This window comes from Mangifera indica, chromosome 13 (assembly GCF_011075055.1).
Source record: "Mangifera indica cultivar Alphonso chromosome 13, CATAS_Mindica_2.1, whole genome shotgun sequence".
NCBI lineage: Eukaryota > Viridiplantae > Streptophyta > Magnoliopsida > Sapindales > Anacardiaceae > Mangifera > Mangifera indica.
Genome location: NC_058149.1, coordinates 14,971,092 through 14,986,225, shown reverse-complemented (window position 1 = coordinate 14,986,225; position 15,134 = coordinate 14,971,092). Strand labels below are relative to the sequence as shown.

Genomic DNA, 15,134 nt, shown 5'->3' with positions numbered 1-15,134 from the left:
TTTCATCCAACTCAAATAATTCAAGTGAAACAAGAATAAATATTATGGAAAACATTGAGAATCCGGATAGATAGAGATTTCAAATGATGGTGTGAAATTTATTTTTCTACAGTTTGATTATTACCGTTCGTAACCGTCCCACGGTGCAAAATGGGATTCACTTTCTTCAGTCTCCTTTTCGGTCTCCTTTCAGCTTTTTCTCAGAGAAAAAACAAAGACGGTTAAAAGAAGTGCAAAAGGTTATTTTTTTTCTATTTAAAAAAAGCCCATTTATTTCATTGGCAGCTCAAGTAGCCTGTTTCTTTGTTCTGTACTGTTTGTTTTGAATATTCAAACTCGGTACTTAGCCATGCCTCTTCACTCTCTCTTTCTTCTTCTTCTTCGTCTTGTTTCGTAAAAAAACAACACACTATGAATCTTCTTCTTCTTCTTATTCTTGGTTTACTTGTTCTTCTAGGACAACCCTTTTGGATTCATGCTTCTTTCCTTTCAGATCACCCACTTGCCTTCTCATTCTCAGCTCCTGTTTCTTCACCTCTCATTTCTCCCGTTTCTTCTTCAATGGCTGCTTTTTCTCCAGGTTTATGTCTATTTTAACTTCAAATTTCAAAATCAGCCACTCATTTGGGTGCATTTAATGCTACAAAGATTAGAAACAGTAGAAAAGTTTTGATTTTTGTTGTTGATTTGATGAAAGATTCTCCCTTTTGTCTTTCCAACTAACATTCAAATGCTATATTGGCTGAGGCTTTGCTTCTGTATGTTTATTTTTTCAGGAATTCAAACGGGCAGTGACGAGCAGAGCCGTGTAGATTCGCACCACAAAATGATTGTTGCGCTCGTTGTTCCATGTAGTGCACTTGGTGCAATTATTTTATTTTTGTTGTGCTTTTGGCTTTATCATTTGAAGTGCACACACAAATCCAGCAAGAAAAATGCTAAGAACCCAGGTACTTATTTTTTGTACAGATTATATTTTCCATTATATTTTTGCGATTTGCTGATTTGGGTTCTGTTCTTTGTTCTGGTTTTGCTGGTTTATACATGGAGATGCTGAGAATGGAGTTGTATTATCTCCATTTTTGGGCAAATTCAATTCTGTAAGAATGGTTAATAAGAAGGGAGCTGTTATTTCATTTATTGATTTCAAGTTAATTGAGAAAGCAACCAATAATTTTCATGAAAGTAATATTTTGGGTGAGGGCGGATTCGGATGTGTTTACAAGGCTAGATTGGATGATAACTTGATTGTGGCAGTTAAGAAATTAGATTGTGCTACTCAAGATGCTGGAAAAGAATTTGAGGTATCATTATTAATGGGGAATTTATCATTTTTCTATATTTTGCTGCAATGCTTTTTCTGACTTTGAGTTGCTCTTCTTCATTTGCAGAATGAGGTGGATATACTAAGCAATATTCAGCATCCAAATATAATTTCACTTCTGGGTTACAGCTTAAGTGACGAGACAAAGTTCATCGTTTACGAATTGATGCATAATGGATCTCTTGAAACTCAATTGCACGGTAAGAAATTACAAAATGGAGTAATATGAATCAGAAAATGAATTGACAATTTTTTTTCCTTTCGATTTCATTATTCAGGTCCCTCTCAAGGATCAGCATTAACTTGGCATATGCGGATGAAGGTTGCCCTTGATACAGCAAGGTGAGCTTGTTCTTGCATAAGATAGTTCTTTATTTTGACTGGCTGCTGAGTGTTATTTTTATATTCGAAACTGTTGACCAGAGGGTTAGAATATCTCCATGAGCACTGCAATCCGCCAGTCATCCATAGAGATCTGAAATCGTCTAATATACTCTTGGATTCCAACTTTAATGCTAAGGTAATGTACTACAACAAAAATTAATGAGGTTCCATGTTTTTTTCTTTATAACACTCTCGAGATTCTATCTATATACTCCTTCCTAACATTGAATCCACTAATACATTTCTCTCTCTCTCTCTCTCGTTGCCCTGGTTTCAGCTTTCCGATTTCGGTCTTGCCATAGCCGATGGAGGTCAAAATAAGAATAACCTTAAGCTTTCAGGCACATTGGGTTATGTAGCACCAGAGTATCTGTTAGATGGTAAGCCAACTTGATGATTATCTCTTTAAACTTGACCAGTTGCTATGTTTATTAAAATATATATTTTTTGGACCGTTGATGACTTCAATGATATTGGGGGGTGCTGAGTTTTATAGACATAGAAATTTCCAATAGAATAAGTTATCTTGACATATATGCACATGTACTGCTTCTGCAAGGCATCTGGACTACTTATTATGTTGTTTCAGCGAGATTCCAAGTGAGAGTACCACATGCAGAAGAAAATCTCAAGCAACTGCCTGATTCAGAAAAATGATTAAAACATTTTATGAACGCGATGCGATTCATATTATACTTGGTTTGTGATAGGAAATACTGTTTTTTTATTCTCTAGGTAAATTGACAGATAAGAGCGATGTCTACGCTTTCGGGGTTGTGCTTCTGGAACTTCTTCTCGGAAAAAGGCCAGTGGAGAAACTGGCACCAGCTCAATGCCAATCTATTGTCACATGGGTATCCATTGCACTCAACGCACCATGTTTTAAAAGATTGAATTTTGAAATTAAATGCATGAGCTTTTTAATCTATGAATGTAGGCCATGCCTCGGCTCACAGATAGATCTAAACTTCCAAACATCGTGGACCCTGTGATAAAAAATACAATGGATCTGAAGCATTTGTACCAGGTTTGTCTCTTACATATTACTGCATTTACTGCTTCTTCAGGTATTTTGATTTCGATCTGCAATCGGATTCATTTAGTAGATCTAAATTGTAATCTGACTTCTACTAACCAGTCTAACTAGCCTTTGGATTAATTTCGGTGTGTCATTTTTTTAATAGAATTTCTTATTAGTTGATGGTTGAGCTGAAGAAGAATTAGCCGAAGATATATGTGTAGCGATTCTGGTTAGGTTAGAAAGTTTGCCATCAAATGCATCATCAAGTCTGGCTTCTGATTAATTGGTTGTTTATTGGGGAGAACAATTAACATGAATCAGCAGGACTAAGTTTAGGTTAGGAATGGTTGGTGTGGAACGGAGGATATATTTTAATGTTCATATGCAAGGCCTCTGGATTTGGCTCAGCTACTAGAACCGTCTAATACTAAAAAGAAAAACACTGATTTGCTCTAAACATATTACTTATTTACAGGTAGCTGCCGTTGCCGTGCTATGTGTGCAAGCAGAACCAAGCTACCGCCCACTGATAACAGATGTTCTGCACTCTCTTGTACCACTTGTTCCTGTTGAGCTCGGAGGCACTCTAAGAGTTACACCACCAGGGCCTCCGACAGACACCACCATACCTTGAGGATGGAATGCCTGAAAGATACCAAAGAACTATTGTGAACGATGCAGCGCCATTTTGGTTTCCCAATTAGTTGAATCACAGAACCGGATTAGTCTTATACATGATGGCTATAGTTTGCACGTTGACATTTTAGATTTATGGTTTCTCTAGCATTCTGAAAATCACTTGTTCATACGAGACTCGTAAAAATTGAAATATTGAGCCAGATGGTCTTCCCTGTAAATATTTTATTTGTTCCTCCATGCTAACCATATTTCATAGGTAGACCTCTTTTAAGATGTTTTTTTTCTGTTCAACAACTCTTGCCCGCTTCAACCGACTGGTCAATTTCGATCAAACGTTCACACTTAAGTCAGTGTACAGTTTTTGGTCAAACTTTTATGTTGACGGCATCATAATAATTTTGCAATCAACCCTATACGAATTTATGTAATAAACAACATGAAATTGTTTTAATATTTATTTAAACAATTAAATTATGTATATAATTTTATACATAAATAATAATATAATATTATGTGATTAGATGTTAATTTATTTTTGAATTTGAATTATTTAATCATATAATAATACATTATTTGTAAATTTACTCTTATTTAAATAGTTAAGATTTTGATAATCAAACCAAGGTTTGGATTGGGTCAGAAGACCGGTTTCCTACCACACAAATTTGCAAGCAAGAATGTTGGTGGCACCGCACCATAACAGCTATTGCGTGTGAAAAAAAATTAATGACAAAAGTTGGCTCAAATGTCAAACGTATCCAAAATTTGAGTTTGTGTTCAGAATTGTATTGGCCGACACGCAATCGACCAGAATGCTAAAGAAATCTTTGGAAACAAACATGCATAATGTAATGGTATAAAAACACAAATCACTTTCATTTGTAAATTTGTGATGAAAGCCGGATTTACAATAGTAATGAGTACAAACAAACCGATGTGTTATTATGAGATTAGCTGATTATAAATTAAAAATAAAATAGACAATTATATTACACAATCACATGATAATACTCATCAACACCCACCATTTCTAGATATTGCTATGAGGATCTGGAAAGAGTTGTTAAATTCCTCTTTCAAGAGAAAAATAAGAACACTAACAAATTATTGCTTCACATATCAATCAGAACTCGGGTTGCAGACTTTTTTACCAGGCACTTGAATTATTACAAGCTCTCATACTTAAAAAAAGGTAAATAATGATTGTATATGAAACTAACCAGAAGTATCAATGGCTTGCTTCTTATAAGTATCTCATGATCCAACGATTTTAACTGACATTGTGAAATGAATCGATAATGGCATCCGCAAGGTATTCACATTTGGCCAAAGACAATCCAGCCAATGATATCCTTCCATCCTTGGTCATGTATACATGCCACTTATTTGTCATGTTATCGCTCTGCCGGACAAAACAAGAGTATAGAAACATATGAAAGTTCCATAATAATAGGAAAAGCTCAGTGCAGGGAAAAAGTAAAAGCGAGAATGCATATGCAATGAAGAAGGTGAAGAAGCTAATATGTCATTATTGAACATTCTTGAAATAAATGGGATTTAACTAGCTTAAAAGAATAGTTGTTTGTGTTTCGAGACCTCAGATGTAAACATCTGGTCAAAATGACAGTAATAAAACTAATCAACACAATCTTATGTCAATATGTAAATCCCTATAGCAAGGATCACATTCTGGAAAGTGAGAAATTGATATACAAGAATTTTGAAATTGAAGGAAAAAAATTTTCAACCATGGGCAATTACCTGAGCTTTATTCAAGCCTGTAAATGAGAACATGCCAATCTGCTTAAGTATGAATGACCAATCTTTGCCACTATTATCTTTAGATGAGAGACTATCAAAAAGTTTTTGTCTCACATTCTTTATCCTTCCGGCCATCATTTCCATCTCTGCTTTCCATTCATTGAAGAGAGTCGGATCACCAACAACGTTTGCTACAATCCTAGCTCCATGAATAGGAGGATTTGAGTACATAGGTCGAGCAAGTTTTTTCAGTTGGCTCTTTACCCTGAAAGTACAAAACATTAATCAGCATGCCTCCACCAAGCTGCACCACTTCAAAAGTTAGAAATTATCTGTAAGAGCCAATCATCTTCATAATTTGGTAGACTTGCACCAAAATTAGTTTAATTTTTTTTTAATCTATAAATAATTATCATAAATTGCTTCATAATCAATATAGACAAAAAACACGATGATGCAAAAGAGTCAACTCTATATATTGGTATGGCTCCAAAAATTACAATGATTACTTCAAAAATTGTGAAGAGAAGAAGGTTGTTCAGATTTCTTACATTGGTAATGCTTCCCAATGCAACCTACAGCACTTCATTATTTTATTCTCAATTCAACTGGATGCCCAAGATTCTTTTCTTTTTTTCCTTCTTTCCAAATTGGCAAATATAATCAAACCCCTCGCCACTATGGTATATGCACGATTAGACATAAGCTAAACTAGCTGATATGTCAGCACTAGCCAAAGAAAACTCCTACGATGAGACAGCTATCAATTCACAGAAACTTGCATATAAAAACCATGATTTCATGCCCAGGTTTTGGGAGTTTCAGTGATTGAGAACACAAGCCCAAAATAAAATGCAGCACACAACCGAGATCCAATATCAAGGAGAAACTCAAATAATGAGATAAATGGTTTTGGGCTTAGATATTTAAGCAATCAATCAATTTTATTGAATGGGGATCTGAACAACAATGCATAGTTAAGCAAGAAACTTTTAGTGGGTTTCTGACACGACTAATAATTAAAATAAAAGCAACACTAGACTGTAATCAACTATCCCATGCTAACTTTAGGCACATGGTTTGACAGAATGAAATGCGAATTATAGAAGAAGAATAAGGAGAAAACATTGTACGCACCTTGTTGCTGCATCTGCTGATGAGCAGACAACATTGATAGCTCCAATCCTGTCTGCATAAAGCCCAAGATTTTTACTGTATGACTGGGCAACTAGAAGCTCCATACCACGCTCAATGAACAACCTAACAGATGATGCATCTGCATCAAGGCTTCCACTTGCAAATCCCTGTAGTACATACAAGTGTTCTGATTTAGAGGTCACTACAAAAGTGGTTCTAAAATTTGACTGAACTTTCACATGATGTAAAACAACATAAAAAAATAAACAAATCAGTACCTGGTATGCAACATCGAAAAATGGAATGTGGTTTTTCTCTTGAATGACATCAACAATTTTTTCCCACTGTTCAGGGGTTGGATCGATGCCAGTAGGATTGTGAGCACAGCCATGGAGCAAAATAAAAGATCCTTCAGGGGCTGCCTGTAGATAGACAGAGTATCAACATACTGAAATCAGAGAAGTGACTTAGATGAGAAATTTAAATTCATAGAAAATAATATATTATGTCATTCTAGGATCTCTTTTACTCAAAACATGTTACAGAGCGCTAATTCTACTGAGAAATTCAAAGAACCTCTTTCAGAAATCAAGAATGTTGGAAGATGAAAGTGGCTAGCTTAAATTCAGAAAACAGAACCTAATTGAAAATGGAAAGACAATTTGACACTTCTGGACAAGATGCAACCTTTATGTCAGCTATCATCCCCTCAAAATCTAAACCAACTGTTTTTGGATCATAGTAACAGTATTCAGACCATGGAACTCTAGCATCATTGAAAATATTCTTGTGATTACCTGCAGGATAGTTCAGTTAGAACCAAAAATTAGAAACCTTGAAGCAAATTTCACAAACAAATTAGAGGGAGACAATACACACCCCAGGTAGGAGATGATAATAAAACCTGTGCTCCAGGAAAATATCGTTCTATAAGAGCTGCGGCTAGTCTCAGAGAACCAGTTCCTGATAGACCCTGAACTGTTGCAACCTGGAAATTTTGTTTAAATTAATGGATGAGAAGCTGATAGAGCAGTTTTGTTTTACCTTAATCAAATTCTCATGGCACTATTAAAAAATTATTTTCTATTTACAATATGACAGACTAGATTCTACATACTCTTTGTTCCTTGAGAGCTGCGCTGTCTGCTCCAAATAACAACTCTGCAGTTGCCTTATTAAATGCTGCCAGACCTTCGATTGGGAGATACTGAAAAGTAATTAAAATGCTGTTAGTGAATCTCTGTTAGAAGAACAGTGTCCAGTAATCTATACAACAGAAATCATCAATTACCTCTTTGTTTTCCCCTCTCTCCAACATAATACTCTCTGCCTAGAAATTGAAAAGGGTTTGAATAAGATTAATAAGTTATATTGGTTATATTGACAGTGAAGTATCACTACTCACAGTCACAATTTCATAGTAAGAAAGAATAGGAAACATAGAACATAGGGGGAAAAGACAAAACTCATTAACAATTGGTTGATGAAAGAAAACTGACCTTCTTAACAACATCAAGCACATAAGGCTGTAGCTCTTCAGTTCGATAAGCTCCAACTCCAAGATTGAGTTTCTTATCAGTTGTGTCTGCCTTAAAAGCCTCAGACACTCCAAGAATAGGATCAGGGGGAGCCATTGTTACACCCTCAAAATGAGACACATTGACTGCAACAGCCATAGATACCCGGCCAAAAGACTGCTAATCGAATTAAAAATAATTATTAAAGTACACAAATAAATTCCAATTGCAAGTTCATTTAAATCACACCCAAAAACAAAAAATTGTTTTCAAACAATCAAGTCATAACAAAAAATCAACAATATGCAAAGTTCCAAATCCAATGAGTAATTGATATAAGAATAAAAGATCATAAACGACAAAAAGACAACTCAATTTAAAAACAAACTACTGAAAATTCCTTAATTCATAACATATATTATCATGTAATAAAAAATTCTGGTAAATTTGAAAATTAATTAAAAAACTGATTTTTTGTGTTCAGATGTCCTATATATCTAAAAATTTCATAAAATTCAATAATACAATAATTCAAAATAAGCTTTTTGCTTTTCGATTATGGCTTAAATAATCTAAAAACCTTATCCTAAACATGTCTTATTTAATCCAATAATAATATAACAGACTTATCTGGATTATCCACAGAGATAACAATATAAATATAAGAATAAATGGCACACCTTTGTCTTCATCATCAAACCTGGAGTCAATTTGACACTCCCAAGCTTAACCTTCCCCCGCTGAACGTACAAGAGATTGATATGATCCACGTCAGCAACTTATTTCATCAGGAACTAAACAGAAACTGTAAAAGGATTCATATAAATTAACAGAACAGAACCTTGAGAGTCTCGTGCATGGACAGCGAAGCCGAAGGAGAAGCTGAAGCTATAGAAAGCATTGTTGAAGCCATCTGGATCCGGTTCTTCAACTGTTACGAATCAGCGAGGGAAGCAATAAAGTTTTGACGAAAGATGCCACCAAATAGTTCTAATTATTGCGTGATTTTCACAGCGTTTCACCTTGCGAAAGATGGAGGCGGCGATAAGTACAAAGGAGAAGACTGGTGTGATCTTAAGCTAGAGAGTGACAAGTGACGTTTGAATCGTCGCTGATATAGTGAGAAGTACATTGTAATTGCGGTATCTGCGTGCTGAAGATCAAGGGTGAAATAGTCTTTTTGAAGATAAGGTAGTTTGATCGAGTAACCTATGGGGATGTTCACGAGCGGGAAAGGTAATTGTGGACCGCCATTTGTCAGTGAATGACGTGGTTAAGTTACCAAAAAAATTTAAAAATTAGTTGAAAAGATTTAATTTTTTTATAAAGAAAATTTTTATTTATTGAATTCAATAATATTATGATTCCAATAAAATTGTTAGTTTAAAAAAATTAAAATTTTAAAATGTTTATAATATTTTTTAAATAACATTATGATTTTCAAAATTTTTTTATTTTATTTTTAAAATAATTATAAAAATACAAAATATTAAATTTTCAGTATAGATAGAATATGTAATTGATGTTGATATAAGACTGTTTCGGATAAGATGGATCTTCAATGTAAGTCAATAAAACTGCATATTTCAATTTAGTTAGTAATAGTCATGCGTGGTCATTAAGTGTATTCATACTCGTTAAAGTCTACCTAAAATCACTCAATAAAAGATTTGTTTACCTTAGACTGTAAAAGTTTGCATGGTCCTAATAATAAGATTGAATTTGAATTAAATTGATTTACATTTATATTTGTGTTCAATTTAAATAAATTTTAATTCAATAACTTAATTTAAATTCAAAAGCTCATTAGTGTTATTGTATTGATAATTTTTTTTTTTTTACAACTTCTTCTTATCCAATTTTTTTTTTCAAAGACTTTTCTTTTTATTTGATAATTCTTTATTTTTTTAATAATTTTTTTACTAATTTGATAATTCTTTTTATTTTTTTACAATTCTTTTTATTTTTTGATATCATTATTCACTGTTCAAACTAATTTGAGCTTAAACTCAAATTAATTATTATAAATTCAAACTCATTCCCAGATTTGCCAAGAGCATGGATCTTCGAAAACGTTCACAATCAACTTTCCCCTAGCAATTAGCAATTTTGTTCCTCCATTGTTTTTGAAAATTTCGGTTACAGGAGTCAAGAAAGATAAAGCATATGATCATTACCGTTTTAAAGGGCCAGCTCTTTTTTCTCCCACAGGGCTTTTAACTTCCTCCAAAACACTCAAAATCCCTAACATAATGGTTAAGGCCTGTAATATTATATTCAAGTAACACACCCATAAATGAGACAAACCAGGAGAAACAACCCATCCGGCATCCCCACACGTGCGACTTCAGCAGATTACTTCTCGAAATACAAGCATATAACTAACGGAAATATTACCAAGCATTCATAATCAAATGACAGTTTCAAATTCAAATGTAATATCTGCCACACAATAGAAAGAGCCCTATTAGCTAAAAACAAAGTATGATTAATCTGTAATATAACAATAGTACTCAAATCACTTGTTCTCATATTTGTATCTATTTAGTGCAATTACTAACATGAACTGCAACACAAGGCAGATCAAATTTGGGAAATTCGATCAAAGATCCAGCTATATGAACTCATCAATAATAACAAACACATATACTTCATTAAATTCCACAAGCACTAATCCTTTAGAAAACCGAATTAACAAAAACCAACAAGGAGCATTACTACAAATTGAAGGAACAAATTTTGAACCATGTCATCATATTAAAAGCTCAAACGCATCAAGGACACTTGTGAGTTGTGAGTTCCGTATACAAAGCATAAATCTTGTATCATCATGGTCTTAAAGACAACTAAAAACTCTTAAATTACTCAAAGATCAGCTTAAACAAATCAAACGAAGATCCATTCAAACAAACACCTCAGAATCTAAGCTTAGTTCAACACCAGTGTCTGCGCTTTGCGTTGTGCCTGAAAAAAATGTACATCAACAAGAAAGGGAAAGGCAACAGTTAGATATCTCTCATGGGCCTTTCACGTGATAGTTGAATCATGTCTAGTATCTACCAAACTTTAGATAAATCCTAAGATATATACTAGTAACCATTGTTCTTAATACAGTTTCAATATAAAGACAAATAAGAGTGAGAAAATACCTGATAGCGTTATCGGTATGCATGCGGATCCAGTGAGGGATAGGCCTGTTTTGCCTCATCTTCTTGGCAAGTTTCTTCTTGATTATAAAAGTCTTGTGTGACGGCTGTTCATATGTTCATTTAATATATCAGTTAGAGATTAAAAACCCAAAAAACCAATCAAATAATTAAACAGAGAAACAGAAAGATGAAGAGGGTATTACCATTTTCGCGTCTTTCGATCCGCTGCTGCAGAATGGGGGACAAACTGCCAGTAGCGAAGACCGAACAAGGAGGAAAGGTGCAGTTTATATAATAACAATATTATCTATACTTATTTTGAATGCATAAATATATACATATTTATATATGTTATTAAATTATTAAGTATTATTTTATTTTTAATTTAAAATTATTTAATTATATGATAATATATATAACTATGTATATATTTATATATTTAAAATTAATACACATAATTTTATTTTTTATATTTTAACGCATACTCCCTTAACTGGATCAATCTGGATCCACTTGGCATGTTGGGCTCAATGGGCTCACTTATAGTAAAAAGGCCCACTCTAAACATCCCATTTAACCATTCTTAGGATTAGGACCCAAATTAATAATTGTTGAAGTTGAACAAACATGATTGGTAAATCAGAGGATTCCATTTGAACTAGCTTACACAAAGGCCATCAACTTAGATACAAAATACTTGGATTTAACTCAAATAGATGGAGTTCAAACCAAACATGATTAACAAAATTGGTTTGTTTTTAGAAACAAGTCGAATTCGAATTGACAGTTTCTCAGCTCGGATCAACTCGTGTTTGGGTCATACTTACTATTATCCTAGTTGGGTTGCTCAACTTCTAAGCCCAATCCTTGTTCTTCATAGTCAAACCCAAAGAAGAAGAAATGCTTTAATTGAACAGGAATATATTATACTCCATCCAATTTAAATTTAAACATCTGCTTATTTAAATCAAGTCAAGTTTGAAAAAACCCCTATTCGAATTTGGCTTGCATTGAGTTCATTTAATCATATAATAATGTAACATCCATTAATACCTGTTATACACAAACCTTAGTGCATAAAACATTACTTTTTTTATATTAAATTTTGAAGGACAATGATATAGTATTCAAACTTTTTATAGCGAAACCAAAAAGAAAAATAGAGAGACAGCACGATAATAATATTGTGTACATAGTTTTGTAGATATGGATAATATACTTACAAATTCAAAGTGGTTTTTTATATTGCAATTAAACTTTGTATACTTTTATAAGTATTATATTATCATATAATTAAGTGTTTTTAAATTATGAATAAAATAATATTTAATTATATAATATAATATTTAATTTGATACTTATTTCAAATACATATAGCATCACTCTTTATAAGATTGTATTTATTTTCTTTGTTATTTAAGTAATCTACTCTTGAAAAATAAATAAATTGTTTAATAAAAAAATTTGTGTAATATTTTATGGGCTCTAAATATACAATCTTGTGCAGGCAGAGTCCAATCTAATACCTTTACGCACCAGCCTATAGATTAGCCCTCGAAAGATTGGTCCATGTATATATATATATATATATATTGGCTAAAGTCAAATCATGAATGGAATACCTCGTCATGACAACAGTAATACTAGTAAAATATATCCCTTGTATTTAAGTGATAAAATAAGTGAAATCTTTGAAAGAAAAGTTAGAGGCTCGACAACACTCCGGTCACTATGTCTAAAGTGGGTTCCTTACCATTAAAAAAAATTATAAAAACACACTACAAACTTATATAAATAGTAATTATTAAAAAGTATAAATAAATTAATATATAATTACATATTTAAATAAATAAATACTCAAAAGATTAAAATTTGAACATTTAAAAATTTAAAAATTTGTATTTACATATCTAAATAAATAATATTTTAGTTATATAATCTACCATTAAAAATTAAAAATTTTGTATTTTTATACTTAAAATTTAATACTAATTTAATGTATGAGAGTAATAATAAAATATATAAATTATGAATTCAGTCCAATTCAATAACGCCCGTGACGTTGAATCATACTATTGAAGCTACATTTACAGCAAATAACGCGGAGTTTGAAAATAAGACTGCCATTATTATTATTATTATTATTATTATTTTCAAGTCGTAATCTTTCCCGAGCAGCACATGGCCTGAAAATGACGTTGTTGTTTTATAATCCTTGATTTTGCTCCCACAGAAAATAAATAAATAAATGTCAAGCTCACAACACCATTCTTCTTAATTGTTACTTAATTATTTTTTTAAGGTGTTCAACCACATGCTTCTCTTAATTACCCATTAAATCAGGACCTCTGTACATGTGCTTCAACTTGACCTTCCAATTCCTTGGTAACGTGTACTCGTCTTCTTCTTATTTACCCAAAAATTATGTATAATAAAATGAATCATACGGATATCAAGAATTTCTTTGGTTGAAGTTAAGAGGGCTCAATTCAATCTAAATCAAACTCAAATAAAATTCAATTTAAAATTTGTTCGAATCTAAAAAGATAGTTTGAGATAAACACTTTGAAATTCGAATTTAATTAAAAATAATTTAACTTTAAATTTAATTCAAATTTATTTAAACTAGTCTCATTTATAAAAAATTAGCTCAATCTTTAATTTAAACTCAATTTTTTTAATTTTAGCTTGAATAATCTAGATTAAATCTAGACTTAATGAATTTAGTAAAAAGGGTCTCAATTTCTTTTTTAAGATCAAATTCTTGATAATCCAAATATATAGTTATGGTTAGATTTGGTATAGGTCAAACCCAATCAAGACAAACTTGAGATTGATTCAAATTTAAAAGAAGTAACTCAAATTGGCTTAAAATTAAAGAATTGGGGCTCTAAATATACTTGAAAGTAATTTACGCTTATATTCAATTCAAATAAATTAAAACTCAAATATTTATATCGATGGGATTTCAACTTATTTATTCCAAGCTCAAACAATCTGGATCTAACATAGCTCTACATTTAATTAGTTTGTTGAAGAAGGGAAGGTGGGCTGGGGAGAAGAAATGAATAGTGAAAATGCACATGGAGTTTGGATTGAGGCATCCTTTTCATGCAGACTTAATGATAATAGTAAGATTTTCAAAGGAACAGGCTGGGCAAATCCCATAGACTGCGGGGGTGTACTTGGAACCACACTAACGTTTCTATCGCATCACCTCAATTCAAAATATTTCATAATCACGTCCTTTTCTTGGTTACTCAAGAAACCGCGTCTTCTTCATTGTTCTTAGATCCCTTTCTTGACTGGTATTCACCGGAAAACTAGCCAAAATCTCCTCAATTTTCTCCCTATTTTATCTACTAAATCATTCTTATAATCAATGTTTTAAAACCAGATCCGGCATTGTTTGGGATAAAGACTCGGTGTTAAGTGTTTATTATCAATAAATTGATTTGACCAATCATTTGGATTGATGATATCAACAACGTAATTAGGATTGAATTTAAATTGAACTAAATCGTTTTGAAAATTCGATTTAGTTTAGTTTAAATTTATCTATATTAAATTTAAATCAAACCTGAGTTAATTCATTTGTTAAAATGAGATAAGTTTGAGCTAAATAGAATTTGATTCAATTCAACTCATGAGTCAAGCAAATGACTTGATTTGATTTAAATTTGACTTATAACTCAATTCAAGTTAGGTAAAAGAATTATTAAAATAACATTGTTTCATCAATGAATTACAAATTCGTATTAAACTTTGAACTTTAAACATAAGGATCAAACAAGAGTTAAACTATTCTTAATTTTAATTTGATGAATTTAAATTAAATTCAAATCACCTATATTGTTTTAAAACTTGGCCTAAACTTGGTTGGTTGGCTACTTAGTCTGGACAAAATTGAAAAAACGGGTCGGGCCAGGTTTTGACAGATTGGTTGTGCTTACCTAATTCACTTGTGATCTTAATTTATGCTTGGGATTGACAGGGACATTCCATGTTCTTACCCAACATAAATTATTATGATTTCTCGGACTCTTCTTATTTGTTCGATGGATGACTGGGAAATTAATTAACAGTGGGAGATCAGATCAGATGATGATCATCTCATCACCCATCAACGTTGATATCTTTACTGGGTCCCATTCAACGCGTTTGTTTGTGGGGTCCTCTTTCTTGACCTCTCTAACATTAGC

The 15,134-nt window shown here is 32.4% G+C and overlaps 2 protein-coding genes and 1 pseudogene across 3 annotated transcripts; 1 reads left to right on the top strand and 2 right to left on the bottom strand.

Moving 5' to 3' along the window:
- The first annotated feature begins 286 nt into the window (after positions 1-286).
- Positions 287-3,586, top strand: LOC123194584 (probable receptor-like protein kinase At1g80640). Its single transcript, XM_044607861.1, has 10 exons — positions 287-580; positions 777-950; positions 1,051-1,304; positions 1,392-1,524; positions 1,603-1,666; positions 1,748-1,844; positions 1,986-2,088; positions 2,444-2,562; positions 2,646-2,735; positions 3,205-3,586. Exons 1-10 carry the CDS (start codon positions 412-414, stop codon positions 3,361-3,363), a joined length of 1,362 nt encoding a protein of 453 aa, XP_044463796.1. The 5' UTR covers positions 287-411; the 3' UTR covers positions 3,364-3,586.
- A 790-nt stretch (positions 3,587-4,376) lies between these two features.
- LOC123194583 (aspartate aminotransferase, chloroplastic) lies at positions 4,377-8,940 on the bottom strand. Of its 2 annotated transcripts, none has more exons than XM_044607860.1 (11): positions 8,625-8,940; positions 8,464-8,523; positions 7,766-7,960; positions 7,558-7,596; positions 7,384-7,473; positions 7,146-7,254; positions 6,954-7,063; positions 6,545-6,688; positions 6,267-6,433; positions 5,130-5,394; positions 4,377-4,770 (listed from the first exon to the last, which is right to left on the bottom strand). In XM_044607860.1, the coding sequence occupies exons 1-11, from the start codon at positions 8,694-8,696 to the stop codon at positions 4,639-4,641; spliced, it is 1,383 nt and encodes a 460-aa protein (XP_044463795.1). In that variant the 5' UTR covers positions 8,697-8,940; the 3' UTR covers positions 4,377-4,638. The 2 variants fall into 2 exon arrangements, with proteins under 2 accessions (XP_044463795.1, XP_044463794.1); XM_044607859.1 differs by having other exon boundaries at positions 7,766-7,963; positions 8,625-8,932.
- Positions 8,941-10,366: 1,426 nt separating this feature from the next.
- Positions 10,367-11,247, bottom strand: LOC123195324 (annotated as a pseudogene).
- Between the last annotated feature and the right edge of the window lie 3,887 nt (positions 11,248-15,134).